This window comes from Hippichthys cyanospilos, chromosome 6 (genome assembly GCF_059441005.1).
Source record: "Hippichthys cyanospilos isolate Australia breed blue-spotted pipefish chromosome 6, RoL_Hcya_1.0, whole genome shotgun sequence".
In the NCBI taxonomy this organism is placed as follows: Eukaryota; Metazoa; Chordata; class Actinopteri; order Syngnathiformes; family Syngnathidae; genus Hippichthys; species Hippichthys cyanospilos.
The window spans coordinates 2,538,950-2,556,664 of NC_142374.1; the positions used below are offsets into that span (position 1 = coordinate 2,538,950).

A 17,715-nucleotide genomic window follows, 5' to 3' on the forward strand; every position below is an offset into this window, starting at 1 on the left:
CATCAAGAAACGAATGAAATGAGTGATGCTAGCAATAATGGAGGTCCCTGATGTCTGTATACCTTTATTTTTATTTTTAAATCCACCAACTGGACCATTCATAACACAGAAAATGAAAATTTCAATATTTTTGTTTTGATGTATGTAAAACAAAGAATGGGAAATTAGCCATCTCCAATTTCCCTGCAAGCTTTTGCTGGGCACAGCGGACACTTTCAGCTAATAGGCTTAACAGGCAAAATAGCCGAATTTATCCGTAACAGCCATTGCTTAAATTCTAACATACTGTGACGAGGCGAAGAAACCACACATTGCTGTGCTAGTGGAGATCTTTTACTCTTCACATGCCATCACAAAACTGATACAACAAAGTCCAAAAATAGCAAAGGCAAAGCCAACAGGTTGAAAGCATCGAAGGTTCTTAGCAACGCGCCTACTGGGTGAGAGACATGGTCCTAGTGCCCACCATTGAGCTCCCCCCCGAACACCCAGAAAGGCATAACGGAAAACCCAACAGGTATTCACCAGTCTGACACCCTGAGTACACAGTCCAGTCCTGGGCGGTATATGTGACACCAGGGGCCCAGGTGTGACAGGGGTAAGGGTGAGACACTTAGCCTGAAAACCACGAGGTGGCGTTGCCAAAGGGATGTTCTGAGGTTGCGCAGGAGCTGGAGCAGCAGTGCTGACCTGCCTGCTAGCAGGCACAGTGGGCTTCCGAGGGACGGCCGGTCGCAGCTGCGACCCAGTCTGTGCCTGGGCCAGAACCTGCTGCGGCCCCACCAACTGACCTGTTCCGATGTATACTCGGACCATACCTGCGGGCATGGTGAATCCGAGGGGCAGCTGGATGATGCTGGCTTGAGGCCTAACGCTGTTCCACCTACGAGGAATCACCGCAAACGTCCCACATGGTCGTGGCATCCCTCGACCAGCCTAATACACGTCGCCCAGTCCCTCGGTGCCCCCGGAATCAAGCCAGCCAGCAACAGGCTGGTACAGGTCCTGGTGAGAACGGTTGGTGCAGTCCAGTACTGGAGTCCCGGGCCGTCGACCGGGATCTTCCAGCCGAGCGGCCTCATCTACTACTGATGTCCTCATCAGTAGGCCTCAAGCCAGCGTCACCCAGCTGCCCCTCCGATTCACCATGCCCTGGACGCAGCCGCGACCGGCCGTCCCTCGGAAGCCCACTGTGCCTGCAGTGTGCATGCAGGTCAGCTCTGCCGCTCCGGCTTCTGCGCAACCTCAGAACATCCCTTTGGCAATGCCACCTCGTGGTTTTCATGCTGAGCAACTCACTCTCACTCCTGTCGCACCTGGGCCCCTGGTGTCACATATACCGCCCAGGACTGGACTGTATACTCAGGGTGTCAGACTGGTGAATACCCCGTGGGGTTTTCCGTTATGCCTTTCTGGGTGTTCGGAGAGAGCTGTGTATCGGGCACTAGGACCATGTCTCTCACCCAGTAGGTATGTTGCTATGAACCTTTGATGCTTTTAACCTGCTGGCTTTTCTTTGCTGTTTTGGATTTTGTATGAGTTTTGTGATGGCATGCGAAGAGTAAAGATATATACCAGCACACCAATGTGTGGTTTCTTCGCCTTGCCACAATACAATCTTAATTCATTCCTTTCATGCTCATGTTGTCTTGACCCGGAAAATGTTTTTGTTTTGCCGTTGTTGCTCTGCCAAGGCCAACGGCACCCATTCTTTGATACTTTGAAACAGGCATTAGACAGTATATTATATAGTTATATATTAGAGTTAATGTTCCCAGTATGTCAGTTGCCTACAGTTCAGTACCTGAGTTTAGCTTATATATATATGTTGGTGGCAGACTGTTTAGCATGTTTGCCTCAAAGTTCAGAGGTCCCGGGTTAAGTATCTGACCTTCCTGTATGGTGTTTGCATGTCCTCCCCATGTCTCCATGGGTTCTCTCCTGGCACTCTAGTCCATAGTCCAAAAATTTGCATGGTAGGTGTATTGGACACTCCAAATTGTCTTTAGGAGTGATTGGGTGCATGTCAGGTTGTTCATCCCTTGGCGCCCTGCAATTGTTTGGCAACCAGCTCAAGGTGTCCCCTACCTACTGCCCATAGACAGGTGGGATAGACACAGAAAAGCCAGGAACCCTAAGGAGAATCAGTGGCTACAGAAAATGGATGGATGGATATACACTTTTGACTGCGCTCAGAGCCAGATTTGCCCTCTCCATAAAAAAAGGGCCCGATCGAAGTCGAAGTCCTGTATCTGGTAAAGGTCTTGTATTGAATAACGTTGTACAGTATTAAGCAAGGCTGGACTAGGCGTGATGACCATGCACACAAAAACACACGCATGCATACACACACACATACTTGTAGCACGCTTGCACTGTGCCATCCCACTCCTTTTTGTCCTGCTGGGGAACATTTTCCCCAGTTTTGGTCAACCGCAAAGGCGTGTACAGAAAGAGAACGCACTCTGCTTTTTATTTTCTCATCTGGCACTGAAAAAAAAAAGGTCGACTCGCCATTTTTGATCTTGTGAACTATGTGGCACCACTGCATTGTCTTTGACATCAAGGCGTTTGTATTTTTATATTTTTATAAGGAGAGTGCAGTAATAAAAATCTCTATGTATCTCATTTTATGTAAACGTAACTAAATGCATCTTTGAGTGAAAACATTAAACAAAGCAGCAAACCTGAAAATGAGAGCAAATCTGAAGAAATACGAGGTTTATACTGTAGCTGAATAGAGAAACATAGAGCATTTATGTAGCTCTGTAGTTCCTTGAATAAATTCCTTTACACAGATATATGAATTTACCTCTTTTTTCAAACATTCCACATAAAGGCAGCTACAAAGCTGACACCCGTGTTCATTACTAAGATTATGCAAGATTTTCAGGTTAGGGTTAGTCATTGTATAACATGCGCATGCATTGCACACAAAACACATGTAATTGTACATACAGAAATGCATATAGATTGAATAAACATTTCATAGACATGTCAACGTGTTTTGTAAACAATTGCAACACAGTAGTCATAATCATTGTCTAACACACATGCATTTGCACTCAAGACACATGAACATGAATAAACACAGAACGAAGCTTACATGATTTTTGTTTTGTGAAACTAAATTTACGACAGGGTAATTAAAAAAATAACTTGCGTTTGAACTACTGGATTTCTCTGTGTACGAGTCGAGTTTAAAAAATATTTTTTTTTACTCATTTTCAACCCTCATATTGGGGGGTGGGAAGGTGTCAACTTATTACTCAAAACCAGACCAATTTTCACCACATGTCTGTGTTTGAATGACATTTATTTGATTGCAAAATAAGTAATATCATGTCATTTACAAGACTTAAAATGATCATACTATTTCTAATTTGATATAGTATGCATCTGTTTTGCACTTTTGTCCTTATTGCTTCTTTGTTGTCAACAACGAGGCTGCATGGATCATTTTCCCGGTGGACTTTGGCCCACTATGAAAAGGAAAAGACGACTTGACCATTTCAAGATAGAAATGAGAGAGCAGTGGCATGGCACGCGTGGATGTCAGCAGGTTGGGGGAGAAACACAGCGAAGAGCAACCCATCCACGCTCTGATCTCACCACAGTCATCACTTGGGTAAAGAAGGCTTCAGCAAAGCATTTCTAGAGACCTCCATTTCAAATAAATTGGACAAGTCCGAAAATGATTCCCCATGGAAGAACAACAAGGATGTTTGCGCAAATGATGAGAAGGAAGCAGAGGATGTCTGGGATTTAAATGGAAGGAAATATTTGGTGTGTCAGATAGTGATGATGACTTTTAAGGCTTTTAGACTAATTCATATTCAGTTGTGTTAAAAAATGAAACATTAAAATTTCAAATCATTTTATTGTTGCAACATTAGTTTCAGCATTTGCGTCCACACACACGTACATTGCTTCTAACTTGTCATATTCTCTCCCCACCCCTACTAGGTACAGTATATGATGAAGAAATGCATCTAAACGTCGTGTGATTTCATCATTTTAATAACACACACAATGTGTATTAATTGTACAGCCATGATTTGTGTGACCATGTATACTCATATTTTTGTAAAATTCACCCAAATTGAAGTGAAAAAGGGGGGGTCGATTTATACAGGAGGTTGACTTGTAAACGGAGAAATATAGTACTTATAATTTATGAATCCATCCATTATCTTATCATCTTCACAGGGGAATTTACTCTCTCAAACACACCTAAAGACAATTTAGGGTGTCCAATTTACCTACCATGCATGTTTTTGGAATGTGGAAGTAAATAAGAGTACCTGTAGAAAACCCACGCAGGCATTGGGAGTCCATGCAAACGCCACACAAGAGAGCGGGAGCCGGAGGCAAACCCTTGACCTCTGTACTGTGAGGCATTTGTCATCCACCCTGTCGCCCTATAATCTATTTAGATATTGTAATTGAAGATAAGATATAAGGCAGTTATGTTTAACCTTGTTGGAGGCATTGAACCCTGCAAATCTCTTAACACATTCACCGAAACCTTCGAAATTATAAAACAGCATTTTTCACAATCCCAAATGCAGTTTGAAAAGGCTTCTAAGGATGAGTGGCTTGACCTGTCGAACCAATCAGACTGGCTCACTAAATCCCAGGGGTTTCATCAGACCCATGGTAAACCTCTGCATTAAAAGGAAAACATGCTCAGACGACAAATAATTGTTATGCAAAACTTATTACCATAGGATCTGTGGCTGATCCTCGAAGAAGCTGCGCATGTTCCTGCAGGGTCAGACATCCAGGCACTTTTGGAGGCTTCCATATTTTAAACAAAATAGCTGATCAGAAAGGAAAACAGGAACATAGATTTAATTGCCATGCATCATGGAACATACATAAAAAATGAGAACATTATGAAAACATCCAAATTCTAAGCATTTCATTTAATTAATTTACTTTTCACTCAAGGTGTATTTTAAACATGTTCAAAGCTGTGCTGCATTGGATTACAAAAATTAGTGATGAAATAATCCCAAACCCTCTCTGAACCCATGAAATACACACATACACACTCACACACCCACGCAGGCATGCACATACACACACGCACACACACATAATTTTTCCCGTCCACATCCACCCAATCATTTTCAGCCAGAGGGTGGACTGTTTCCGACACGTTTCCCTCAGAATAGGCCTTCTGAAGTAATTATATCTTTGAATTCCAATGTACCTTGTCATTACAAGGCCTCATTTAGCAATGAACATACTCCACCCTTTGCACTTGTTCTCAAACATCTCTCCATTTCTGCTTTGCTTTCTATTACAATAAGATATCGAACCCAAGAGTTGGGTTTGATAGGGTCATAAACCATGTAATCACTCCAGAAAGACACACGACAGAGCTTGGCAACATAAGGCAATCCAGCAAAAAAATAAATAAAAGAGCAGGGCAAGCAGGCTTGTATACTGTGTGGTTGCCCTTTGTGGTGATAAGACTGAGAGAATGATATATTGGCTCGGACTGGCAGACTGTGACACTTCTCTTTGATTTATTTCAATCATTTCCAACATCTTGGCAGTTTTATCACAAAGAACCTACCACATAATGTATTAAACGTGTAAGATCATTCTTTGTCTAAATTCAAATTCACTTACTCTTGGCAACAATTTTTCTTGGTTGTACAAAACTGTTCAGTGGTCATGTCCATTGCATACTTTATAAATTAGTGTGTTTTCCACTTGGCACGACAGTAATGATAATCTAAGGGAGTGGTCGTTCTTGAGATCCACATGTGGCTCTTTATTGGTGCCCATATGGCCCACTGGAGCTTTTTCAAAAATCCCCAAGAAGTGAAGATTTGTCTGTGTTTAAAGAGACACTGTCTAAGATTTTCATTACAAATGAATAAATTAAATGATTGTAAATTTCAAAAACTTGCAAATTAATGTGTTCTTAAAGACCAAAAATATATTCTAAAAATACTCATAGGTCTAATTATCATGAAATTATAATGGGGGTGGCACTTCTCCGGAGGCGGCCATGTTTGTTATAGCTACCGACACTGGTAAATGCAGCTCCCCCTGCTGTCCGTAATGAAAAATGGCCAAAATCTTACACACTATCCCTTTAAGGCGAATGCACGGGCACCAATAAAAATAAGTAGGTCCCATCATATTGACAATAACCATTTTACATTTCCATGGTCATCCACATTTCTGAAAATCTGATTGTACCACATTTCAGAACTAAAACCACTACAATTAGAAAGTTGCAGCACTTGTCGAAAGATTGGTAATGCAACGCTATTTATTGGATTTGGCACTGTGAATCAGTGTCTTTTGAAAATGGAAATTAAATCAATCAAACGTATTAATTTTGAAACTGTATACTATAAAAAACTAATATACAGCAGTGGTGGGCCGTCAGGGCCAGCAAGGCATTCTCTGCTGGTCTAACATAACCTGACATCATTATCATAACTATACTAAACTATAATCATCATAATAACTATAATGAAAGTCAATTTCATTTTTTTTAATTCACAAAATTATTCTCCATATTCTGTTCTTTTCGTGTCATATTATATCTATTTGGTTATGCTCCTTCTAGTGTCGTAGTTTTAAGTTGGAGTTTTTAGCCAATTAGAATTCAACTAACTTATGTCACCAAGGCCGTATGTAATCGGCCTGCTCCCGGAGATGCTAGGGCATTTGCTTCAACAGTTGTGGTCGAGAGGCCTCACGAGTGGATGCTCACTGCAGGAAGGCGGTACAATGCTCAACAACCAAGCTACGCGGTATTGGCTTTGGCTGATTGCATTAAAGATGTAGCGTAGCAATTCACTAACCTGTCCAACTTGGCCATTTTACTGAATGGGCTACCAGGGGCGTGACTTAGACTGGCGTTTTTCCGGCTCAGCTGCCAGGGGCGCTAACCCTGGCACTTAGTTCTGCTGGGAATGCCTTTTGTTTGCAAAGGATCAATTTGGTGTTTGTAGCAACACTGGATTTGCAAACTACAATTGTTTAACCAAGGCAGCAACGAGACACCAAAGCGGATGCCAAAGTGGACACATGCGCTACGGTATCATTAAAAACTTCCTGGGACACCGGAGTGGATATTCACTATTGTACATCTAAGTTCAAAGGTAGAGAGAGCTCCTCAATGCTCTACGGTGCTTTTAAAAAACTTCTGGGAACACCCGAGTGGATACACTGTACTTCTAGGGTTAGTGCAAAGAGAAGAGAGCATGAAGAGGTCAAGAAAAAATTGGAGATATTTAAAAGACTGATCGATTGTCACCGCCATGTTTTGGTGAGTGCAAGCCTTTTCTTTCTTTCTTTTTCATTTTAATATGTGCTATTTTATTTTGTTCGTATTCAATTAATAGTACAGAAATAAAATAATGTTCTTCTTACATTAAACTGCGATTTGTGTTTTGGACTTCGTAAAATTTTATGGATATTTATTTTATTTATGCATTTTTTTTTTTAAGTTAGGACAGCATCACGTATAATGACAAGTTTTAATGGCTGATGCGGGTTTATCGACATTCAAAATTTCTGAAAAATAGCCTGTGTAGCCTAGTAATGCGTACGTAATAATGAGGACCACTTAGATAAAAGCTGTTTTGACTGCTCCAGTAAAGGGAGAAAATTAGCTTTGAATAGATTCTGGAACTTTCCAGTGACACATATGCCCAGGTATACAAACTGGTCATTCACACTCTCAAGTGGGAAGCCCCCATAATTAAGCTCGATAGTCTTGTTATTAAGCAAATGCTATTCACTCTCGTCTAAATCTATTTTATAACCTGAAAATTTCCAAACTCCTCCAAAACCTTATGCGGGTCGGAAATATATCCAACAGCAAGTCATCCACGTCAGGTGAGACCCAATGCTTGAGTCCACCCCTTCTAATGCCCTGTATCCCAACACTGTCATAGCAAGCAGCTCGATTGCTATGGCAAATAGCATGGGGCTTAAAGGACAGCTCTGGCTCATTCCACACCCCAGTCTAAAATATTCAGAATACTGACCACACGTTAAAACTGAGGCCAACGGAGAAAAATACAACAACTTTATCCAAAACCAAACTCCTCCAGAGTGAAAAACAAATGAAAATGCAATATATATATATATATATATATATATATATATATATATATATATATATATATATATATATATTATAACATAAATAATATAATAGATTAATAACCCAATGTTCTGTCCTTCTGAGACGCTACAATGGCTTCTAACATGGCGTCTAACTATCAACAGCGGCCAGAGGCAGCGCCAAACACAAAGACTAAACCAAACTAGGCACAAACCTCTAACTGTTAAAAGATGAACTAAATCAGTTTCAAAACACCCAAATTATTTCACGGACCCCTGCAGTCAGGCCATGGACCCTCTGGGGTCCACAGAGCCCACTTTGAGAACCACTGCATTTGCAAATACCCACGTCCTTTTTCCAATCAAAGAAACGACAAGTCAGCATTGCCATGCACAGAGTAAAGCTTGAGTAGCTTATTTCTGCTTTAAACCAGATGGTTGCTGTTTGGGTTTCTGTAACTGTACAAGGAGTTGCTCTGTCATTATGTGGGCAGAGATCTGGGCGTATCTGAGCGGCAGACAGCATGAAAAAAAAAAGCCACGAACTGAAACAGCTGTCGATGGTGGAGACCAAGAATATGGCTCACATTGCCCCCTAGTAAACCTTTTCGGTATTGTTAAAGAGTGGTTGTTCCTGCAGACAATGTATTCACACCGCTACTGCCAATTATTACTGTACATGAGGTAACCTTAAAATTTCTGCTGCCTGATGTCCAACTCTACCCTTGTTTGTCATTTATGCTGGGCCATCTGGCTGCAAAAAGGCTGGAGTAGCCTACTTCTCCTCCAAAGAAGCTCACTTTGGTTTGATGCCACATGTGCCTATCCTAATGGTATGACTCAAATGAGTTTAAGATCAGTATTACAAGTTAGTCTTCTGCTCTAATATTAAGTAGCTTGTTTAAAACCAGTTTAACTGTGATCCAGGCCTTTAATTGCCACGTTGAACTCTCACTGTTTCCCACATATGTTTGTTTGTTTTAAAATTTTGCATTTCTCAACAAATCAATCATCGTTTTACAAAAGTATTAGCACTTGCAGTTTCCTCCTGTGGTGCTAACATTGGTGGTAATATTGTCATGTGTGGTTGGGGTTTGTTGTTTTCTTTGGGTTTTGTTCATGTTCCTAAGTTCTAGTTTCAAGTTTTGTTTCCCCTTGCATCTTCTTTTGCTGTCAGCGTCTCATTAGTTTGATCTTGTCCACCTGTCTATTTACCTGCCCTTCTTGTCATCCAATCAGCTTCCCCTGCATTGAAGTGTGTAGTGTATTTAAGTTCCCAGTTTGCATTTGGTTCTTGTCGGGTCTGCCTGGTCCTTGTCGCTACATTACCTCCCTGCTACCTTGCCCGAGCTGTCTTGTGGTTACTCTGCTCCTGGTCCTCATTTTCCCCGTTTTGCCCCCACCTGCCTCTAAGTTTGTTTCTTTTCTGAGTGTTTCTGTTGTACTTTATATTTTTGCGCATTCCCCATCCTGTTCAGTTTCTTGATTAAATGATCTTTTGAGCCTCAAACATATCAGCCCCAGCAATTATTGGTTCCACCTTTCCCACACTCCTCAACATGCCAAGAGATCATGACAAATATTCTCAACTAAGTCAGTGTTAACTGACAATATCTTTTCCATCAGCCTGCAAATGAATAGAGATGAGTAAAGGTCACGCTGGAGTGACGAACAGCAAAAAGAAACATGTTATCTTGCGGGAGCCCTACAAGTCTTTCGATTGCAAGAAAGCATGTTTCAGTTGAGTGATACCAAATGTTTTATGTGCTTCTGGTCATTATATGTGTTTGTGCTTAAAGCATAACAAACAGCAGAAGGCCTGTCCTTAGATGAAATTCAATTGATCTTAGTCCACATGTTGAAACCAACAACATGAATAAGGTTTGCTGACTTTTAACCATTAAGAGAAGCAAAGGGTTAAAAAAAAATACAAACCAGACTGCAATCTATGAAATTTATTAGACAATGAGCAGTTATGTTTTTTAATATACTGTATAACATGCGACTGCGATCACATGACATATGAACCCTATTATTATGAATACATTCATGCCTTTTCAAACGAAAACTGATCTTCAAAACTGCAGTTTTAAAATTCACTATCAGAAAAGCACAAATACTTCGAAGCAATCAATGACATTAGTCACCAATGTTTTCCATGTCTGGTCTGCCCGTACTTCCAGTCAATCACTGAGCCCCACTCTTTCAAAGGTCAGACTAAGGACCAAGTTAAAGTGACACTGTGTAAGATTTAGCTCGGACAGCATGAGGAGGAGTGTTTATTGCTGTATTTACCGTAAAGCACCAAAGCTCCTCCCAGGGAGTATGTGTAATTTAGGGGCATTATGGTAAATGCAACAATGGACACTCCTCCTCCTGCTGTCTGTATCTATACCTGTCTGTACCCCCCCCACCACCACCATGTAATATCATTACCTACAATTATATTTGAAACATAATGTTGGTCGTTAAGAACACATTTTTTGCAAGTTTTTGAAATTTATAATTTAATGTATTCATTTTTAATGAACAATGGTCTAAATCACAATGGTCTAAATCTTACAGTGTCACTTTAGGATTAAAATGTATTATTGCATTCTTTTATGCACCCAAAATCAGCAAAATATTCACATTTAGCGGAAATTATGTGATGTGTGTTGGAGTACTGTTTTAGGTTGGCGTTCAGTTTTAGAAGTTGACTTCATAAGCGAGGAGATAAGCATCGTTGAACATATAGAGCTGCCTTTCCATTGGGTTGTAACTCAGACTGGCAATTCCTTTCCCAATCTTCTCCATCTCCAGCGAAAGCGTGTTGTCCTCCTTTCCTGTTGCTGTGTCAAAGGCGTAGAACACCTCTTCATGATAATCATCCACGAATCGGGTAGCATACAACACACCACACCCCATAAAAGCATTGGTCACTGCCTTCTTGAAGAGCCTCGTTTCCCACGTCTGTGTGATATTGAGTGTTTCGGCTTCACCATCCCATGATATTTTGCTTACCACGAGATTTCCATGGCTAGCTGAAGTGGCATAGATAACCCATAGCCCGGTCTCATCTACCTCTACATCCACATCACTGTTGGCCCGGCAGTCAAAGTAACAATATGGGAATTTTCTATAATCCTTTCCAATTCCGGGAAGTTCGACCCTTGTGACAGCCTGATTGTTCAAATCATAGCGGCAAATATCTGCAGAGTCGTAGCAGTGATAGTACAGAGCCTCTCCGTACAGGACAGCACTGGGGCCTTCAACGGCATTAGCATGGGTGTTGGATGGAGCTATGGTAAAATCTTTGTGGTTAGTTGATGCCATGAAGTCTTCGTATGATTGGTAAGTTCTCAGGATATTGCCTGAGAAGTGGCCGTGAAGCAAAGGCTGAATCCAGAAGATTTTTTTTAGGTCTTCTCTGTCTGCTAGAGCTTGTTGGCCCCATGAGCCAGAGATGATGTTTTTACCATATGGACTGATTTTAGTTGTGACTGGTGCACTGATGTTGGTTATTAGACCCTTTAGGCAATACCTTTGATGACCTGGAAAAAATTAAGGAGAACAATATTGTAAAACGTTTTGATTTTTTTTTTTTCGTAACGAACTGCAAATAAATTGAATTTCAAAATTTCAAATTACCTCTGTAATCTTTAGGGATGGACAAGCATGACTGAACACTGTTTTTCAGGTAGCGGAGTCTCTCTTTTACAGTCTTCATGTTCACTGAGTTTGCCATATGCATTGTGTCAACATCTCTTCGCAGTTTGTTGACCTACAGTAAAGTCAAACAAAGGTTCACTCGTGTACAGTTTGACACTCAAAAGTTTAGGTAATTACAGTGCTGTCAAGGAATAAAAAAAAAATCATCAATTTGAAATGAATTGATCTGATTAATCTCTTTTTAATTCCACCTAAAATTTCAGCAAAAACTCCTCAACCAGTGTTTTTAAATTTAGATACCTTGTGTTATAGTGTCAGATGAAGATTGACAGATGAAAAGATATATATATATATATATATAGATAGATAGATAGATAGATAGATAGATAGATATAAACTTGTCTTATTTTCTTTAAATCATTCAGTGCCAAGCGTTATCTGGAAAAGCAACCCCCTACAGTGCCAGCCGATTTCAAGCATTTTGACATATATTCCAAGGCCGACAGACTATTGTATGTCTATGCAGACATTGGTGGTACCATATAAAAGATTAATTTTTTTTTTTTTTTACCTAGAAAAAAAACCCAAAAACAAGATTCTACCTTATGCCATTCTTTAGTAATCACTGTTTGAAAATAGGTCATTTGAGTGACACCAAGCTATTTCGGAAAATTAGCTTTTTGTGAAGAGATGTGTTTTCTGCACAACAGTGACTTTAACAGTTTTTTTTTTTTGTTATTTTTTTTAGGAGCATCCAAAACATCTCAACAGGCCTTCCCTTCCATAAAACCTGAACAAAAACAGTGAAAATGTGTTTTCGATGGCAAAATAACAGTTTGTGTATGTATATAACTACATTACAACAGTGTTCAACTGGCATGATATTAAGAGGAACGATGGCCACGAATGTCATGAAAACATGTAGTTGTGGTTGTAGTCTTGTCACTGGCACACAACCTAAGTATTTTACATGACGAAAATTCTTGTTCATGGCACTCGAAGAGTAAACAGATGCAGTTGTGATCATTTAGTTCTATACCATCATGAGGAATGGTGCTGCTTTCCATTGTCAACTGCCAAATAACAAAAATAACAGTAAAATAAAACATTGTCCATCGCAGACTGTCTCAAACGAGGTGCTCACTTTATTAGCATCTTTTTTTCTGTCAGCTATGGCTGCATTTGCTGGGTTTTCTATTCATGTGGTACAGCATACTTGAGCAGCCTGCGGTGTTAAGCAAGCTCCTGCTTGCAAAAATGCATATTAAGTTAACCTTCCTTGTTTCAAGCTACTTATGAGACTGGCACTAAAGGCCTGTGGTCACATCCCTCTGGACAAATCCTGTTCGAGGGCTCACAACAGCAAGATGTTGTTGCTCAATTGTGAGGTGTCTTGGACTCATCATATAAAAACGTGAACAGTATGGGGAGGACAGTTCTAATGCCAGTTCTACTTCAACCAGAATAAGTAATGTTTGATTTATGTGTCGCACACCGTTCTTGAATTTTGTCATTTAATTCCTTGTTGTGCAAAATAACTGAAATAATGAACAACTGGCCATTCAAAAGATGAAAAAAGGTCAATTCAAGCTGAACTCTGTAAAAGTTATGAAATTTTACCTGAATACAAAAATGATTGTAACTTGTTATAACATGTGGAGGCAACCTCTCCAACAATTTCATTAAATTTAGTAGTATTTGTGATTGGATGCTACAGGGTCTGACTTACCTCTTTTGAGAGTTTTTCTGTTTCGGCATCGTTCCCTTGAAGGGACACGGCATTAATTCCAATCTCCAGCTTGCTGAGTTCTTCACCCAGATGACGCAGGGATAAGACAGAATAGATGCCCATATAATTTAGGTATTGGTAAGGCTCCAGCCGCACTGTTATGTTCTCAACTGCTGCATGGAGCTCAGGGAGACGCTGGTTTGACAGATACACCTACAAGGAAAGAAATCTAATTGCCGACTGCAGATAGTGGCTTTTTTGAAAGCAGATCATATGTACTATCAAATCCTAAATAAACATCAGTGAATGTGACCATTTAGCTAAATTACGGTAATGTCAGTCTGTCTCACAAAAGATAATTATTTGAAATTTACCTGTTCTTCTAGCATTTTCAGGGAATCCTCACATGACTCAACTTGTTGCAGTGTGGTCTCAAACGTCTTAGCAGGAAACAGCCACATATTGGTATCCACCTCACATGCACATGAGCCATTTTTCACCTGACCTGACACATGCTGGACCTGGCAGTTTCCCTGGTATCAAACGTTATGTAAGTAATGTGAGATAAAGATCATTTAAGAAAGCTGACATATACCATTACTAGCTGACAGATAACATTAGTGCAGTGACTACTTTGTATGACTGCTTAACTTCAGGCCGCATGGTGGAAGACCGGTTAGCACATCTGCCTCACAGTTCAGAAGTCCCAGGGTTAATTCTGGCTTGGGTGGGCCTTCCTAAGTGAAGTTTATTTGTTCTCTTTGCGTTGGCGTGGGTCTTCTCTGGGCATTCCGGAACATGCATGCAAGGTGTATTGGACACACCAAGTTGCCATTATGTGTCATTGTCAATGTGAATGGTTGTTTGTGTGATCTGCGATTGACTGGCAACCAGTTCAGCGTGTCAAAACCGGCTGGGATAGGAACCAGCAAGCCAGCGACCCTAGTGAGGATAAACAGCTATAGAAAATGGATGGATTGACCGACGACTGAAAATTGTCCATTGTGGGTGGTGGTAAGATTTTCATCTGCTTTCTCATTAGAAATCCTGCTAGCCACTACATAGCCTGAATGCGTATTTAATAATAGTTAAAGACAATGCTTGTCAATAATAATTCCTCCCCCGGAAAGAGAAAACATTTCATGCCCCCCCCCAAACACACACACACACACGCACACACACACACACACACACACACACACACACACACACGCACACACGCCACACCAACCATAAAAAACATTTCCCCCACCTCACCCCACTTGCCACACCGACCATAAATAAAATTTTTCGATACAAAATGTATAAGTATATCTAAACATTGACACAAGGAAAAAGCAATAAAGAAAAACTTTCAACAACTGTCAACGACTTTTTTTTTTTTACAGCATTTATACAGGTTAAAGGTTTGTCTAAGCAGAAAAAAAACCCAAGTGCATCAAAGCGCCTGAAAAAAAAAAAAGATGTCCATCCTTATCACCATTACATCAGCTGCTAGTATCTGGGATCTTATTTTTTCGGTGGGAACCTTATACATATTAATGTGCAAATGCAACATCATTTGTTATCAACCCTATTGATGTGCCATGTTGTTATGATGGTGGAGCAACAACCAACTCCACCTGCATGAAGGAATTCACGCGAGCCGATCAGTACCCTGGGAAAGTGAAACCAAGTTAGATGGCTCAGGGAACCTCGCCTCTGTAAACTCCGCTTTTTCTTTCTTGTCCTTACTTCAGCTTTATGATTTGCTCATTCCACCCCTTTATGCCACGTTCAGATGGAGAGCGATGTTTACGCTCTACGCGAGGCGTTTTGTCGCAAGGTCAAGATGAAGTTAACTTTTCACGCAACAGTGTCACGTGAGGGGAGGGGAGTTTTTATAATACAATATATAATATAATATTATATATAATATAATATACAATATAATATACAATATATAATACACATATATCCCAAAGGGAAAAGAGCTATTATAATTGTTATTTAATCTTAATGTATACCCCAATGAAGGTTGTCTGACAGATTTATTTAGAATATAACTTGAAATTTTATCACCCCAGGAATTCCAGTCTGCAAAAATAATGTCCAAAGAACATATAATAATTCACTGTCAGAATGTCCTGAAGCTTTTTGAAAATTAGAGATACCTGTGAGAGGAACTAGTGTCCTCAAAAAATTCAAGATAAGACATAAATCAAGGACGTGTGAAGTTTTGATAATACGTGATTCATTTTTTTTCTTATAACACGTGAACACAAAGTGCTGACAAAATATAAGATGAACCATGTGTAAAACAGTTTGAAATAAAAAAAAAAAGTCTAATGGGTGAAAAAAAAAAATGTTTTCACGACAGACCTGTGAGAGATTTTTGTTAGTGGATTATCGTCACTGCTGAAATATGTTTTATAATGTAAAAAAATAGTGTAGGCTTGATAAGATGTAACTTTACCTAGGCTTTTTCCTTGGGAGAGTTAAAAAAAAAAATACTATTTTTTTTTTTTTTTCTGGTTGAAACTGATTTAATAGCCAATTTAAGAAAGGCAGAACACATACACTGCATGTCAGGTAATTGAAAATGATCTATGCGACTTTTAAAATAATAATTGTATTGGCACAGGTTTTGTCACAGATTTTTAAAATTTTTAACATTTTACTTCTATACATATATCACATATATTTGCAGCCTCAACAGCCAATAAACACGAGTGCAGACACTTCAGTTATGCAGTAGGAAGCAGATGTTACTCACTGTTGATACCAGGAAGAGTAGCAAGAAGAGCATGTTGAAAATTGAAGTAATGAAGAGTAAACTGACACGGTGTTGAGCTTTTACTCTGATCATTCTTCACTTTCTCCCTCGTCCATTGTGTGAGGTTAATGACAAATCTGCTTAAAGTCAGTCTCACTTCTTGTTCCCACAGTCAGCACGCAAAAAGCAAGATGGAAGTGAAACGTGCAGTGAAAAGTCCCTAATTTCATAATAGTTGCACAACAAATAATTTGCCAAATTTTAAATATTGTGAAATGACATATGGTGGCGCAGTGAATAGCACGTCCGCCTGACAGTTAAAGGGACCTGAGTTTAAATCCACCTGGCTGTGGCCTTCCTGTGTGGAGTTTGCATGTTCTCCCCAAGCCCGCGTGGATTCTCCGGCACTTCGGCTTCCTTCCACATGCCAAAAAACGTGCATGGTAGGTGAATTAGACATACTAAATATTTCTTAGGTGCGATTGGCTGGCAACCAGTTGAGGGTGTCCCCCGCCTACTGCCTGAAGTCAACTGGGATAGTTATCAACAAGCCTGCGACCGTTGTGAGGATAAGTGGCAGCAACATCAATTTTATCCATTTCGATTCATCCATTCATTAGCTTTAGCATGTATCCTGATGGGATGGGAGGGTAGCAAGCCTGCTCAAAACTATTTCAGCTGCCGCACTTACGTATCTAGATCCAAGTCCTCCCCAGCCACAACATGGGGCAAATAATCATTTTGGGTCAGGTATTGCTGATTTCTATTTACTTAAGCTGCTCTCTTTACTCTAAAAAAATAAAAAATATTTTGTTCAAATGTATTCACAATTTCTGTTATTATTGGTATTGTTGGTGCAACACAGTCAATTTAGACAAAATGCTGCTATCATGCCAATTATTAACTAATACTTAACTCCGAATCACTGTTCTATAGCCATACTATTAACTTCATTCACATATTGACACCCAAATCTGTCTGACATATATTCTTGCGTTCATTTGATTTTTTTTTTTTTTTTGGGCATTCCTTTGTGTTCATGCACTGCAAGACTATATGAGCAAAGAGGCAACCATCAGTTGCTCCAGCAAGCAAAAGCGGAAGACCAGGAGTTTGATCTCTGCAGCCCATCCATGCCGTCGGTCCTGGTTCAGGAGGGTCATCAACACTCCAAATGAATCCCTGCCCTGTCGGATTAGAGCATGGCTGTCAAAACTCATCAGGGGCCACATTTTTTTTTAGACTCTGTTGGAAGGCCATTGCGACTGCGAAGTCAAATTTTAGGTATTATTGTCCCACATTGATACGTTTTGAAATCAGAGGTCGCTAAAAACTGTGTAAAAGGGGTATTGATAACAAAAAATGCGGAAAAGTTGAAGATAAACTTGCAAATTTGGTTTCATAGCCAGAAACTTGAAGTCATAATGATCTGGCCGGCCGGATCAGGGCCCTGGGCCTTGAGTTTGAGACCCGT

General features: G+C 40.1%; 1 protein-coding gene across 1 annotated transcript; it reads right to left on the minus strand.

Moving 5' to 3' along the window:
- Nucleotides 1-10,076: 10,076 nt before the first annotated feature.
- LOC148421847 (olfactomedin) lies at nt 10,077-16,410 on the minus strand. The gene is made up of 5 exons (XM_088417394.1): nt 16,242-16,410; nt 13,861-14,019; nt 13,487-13,699; nt 11,737-11,869; nt 10,077-11,639 (listed from the first exon to the last, which is right to left on the minus strand). Exons 1-5 carry the CDS (start codon nt 16,332-16,334, stop codon nt 10,795-10,797), a joined length of 1,443 nt encoding a protein of 480 aa, XP_088273520.1. The 5' UTR covers nt 16,335-16,410; the 3' UTR covers nt 10,077-10,794.
- Between the last annotated feature and the right edge of the window lie 1,305 nt (nt 16,411-17,715).

Coding starts and splice junctions, on each gene's coding strand:
- LOC148421847 (XM_088417394.1), bottom strand. CDS start 16,334: ATGATCAGAGTAAAAGCTCAACACCGTGTCAGTTTACTCTTCATTACT. Junction 14,020..16,241: donor TACTCTTCCTGGTATCAACA/GTGAGTAACATC, acceptor GTTTGATACCAG/GGAAACTGCCAGGTCCAGCA. Junction 11,640..11,736: donor CATCCCTAAAGATTACAGAG/GTAATTTGAAAT, acceptor AATTTTTTCCAG/GTCATCAAAGGTATTGCCTA.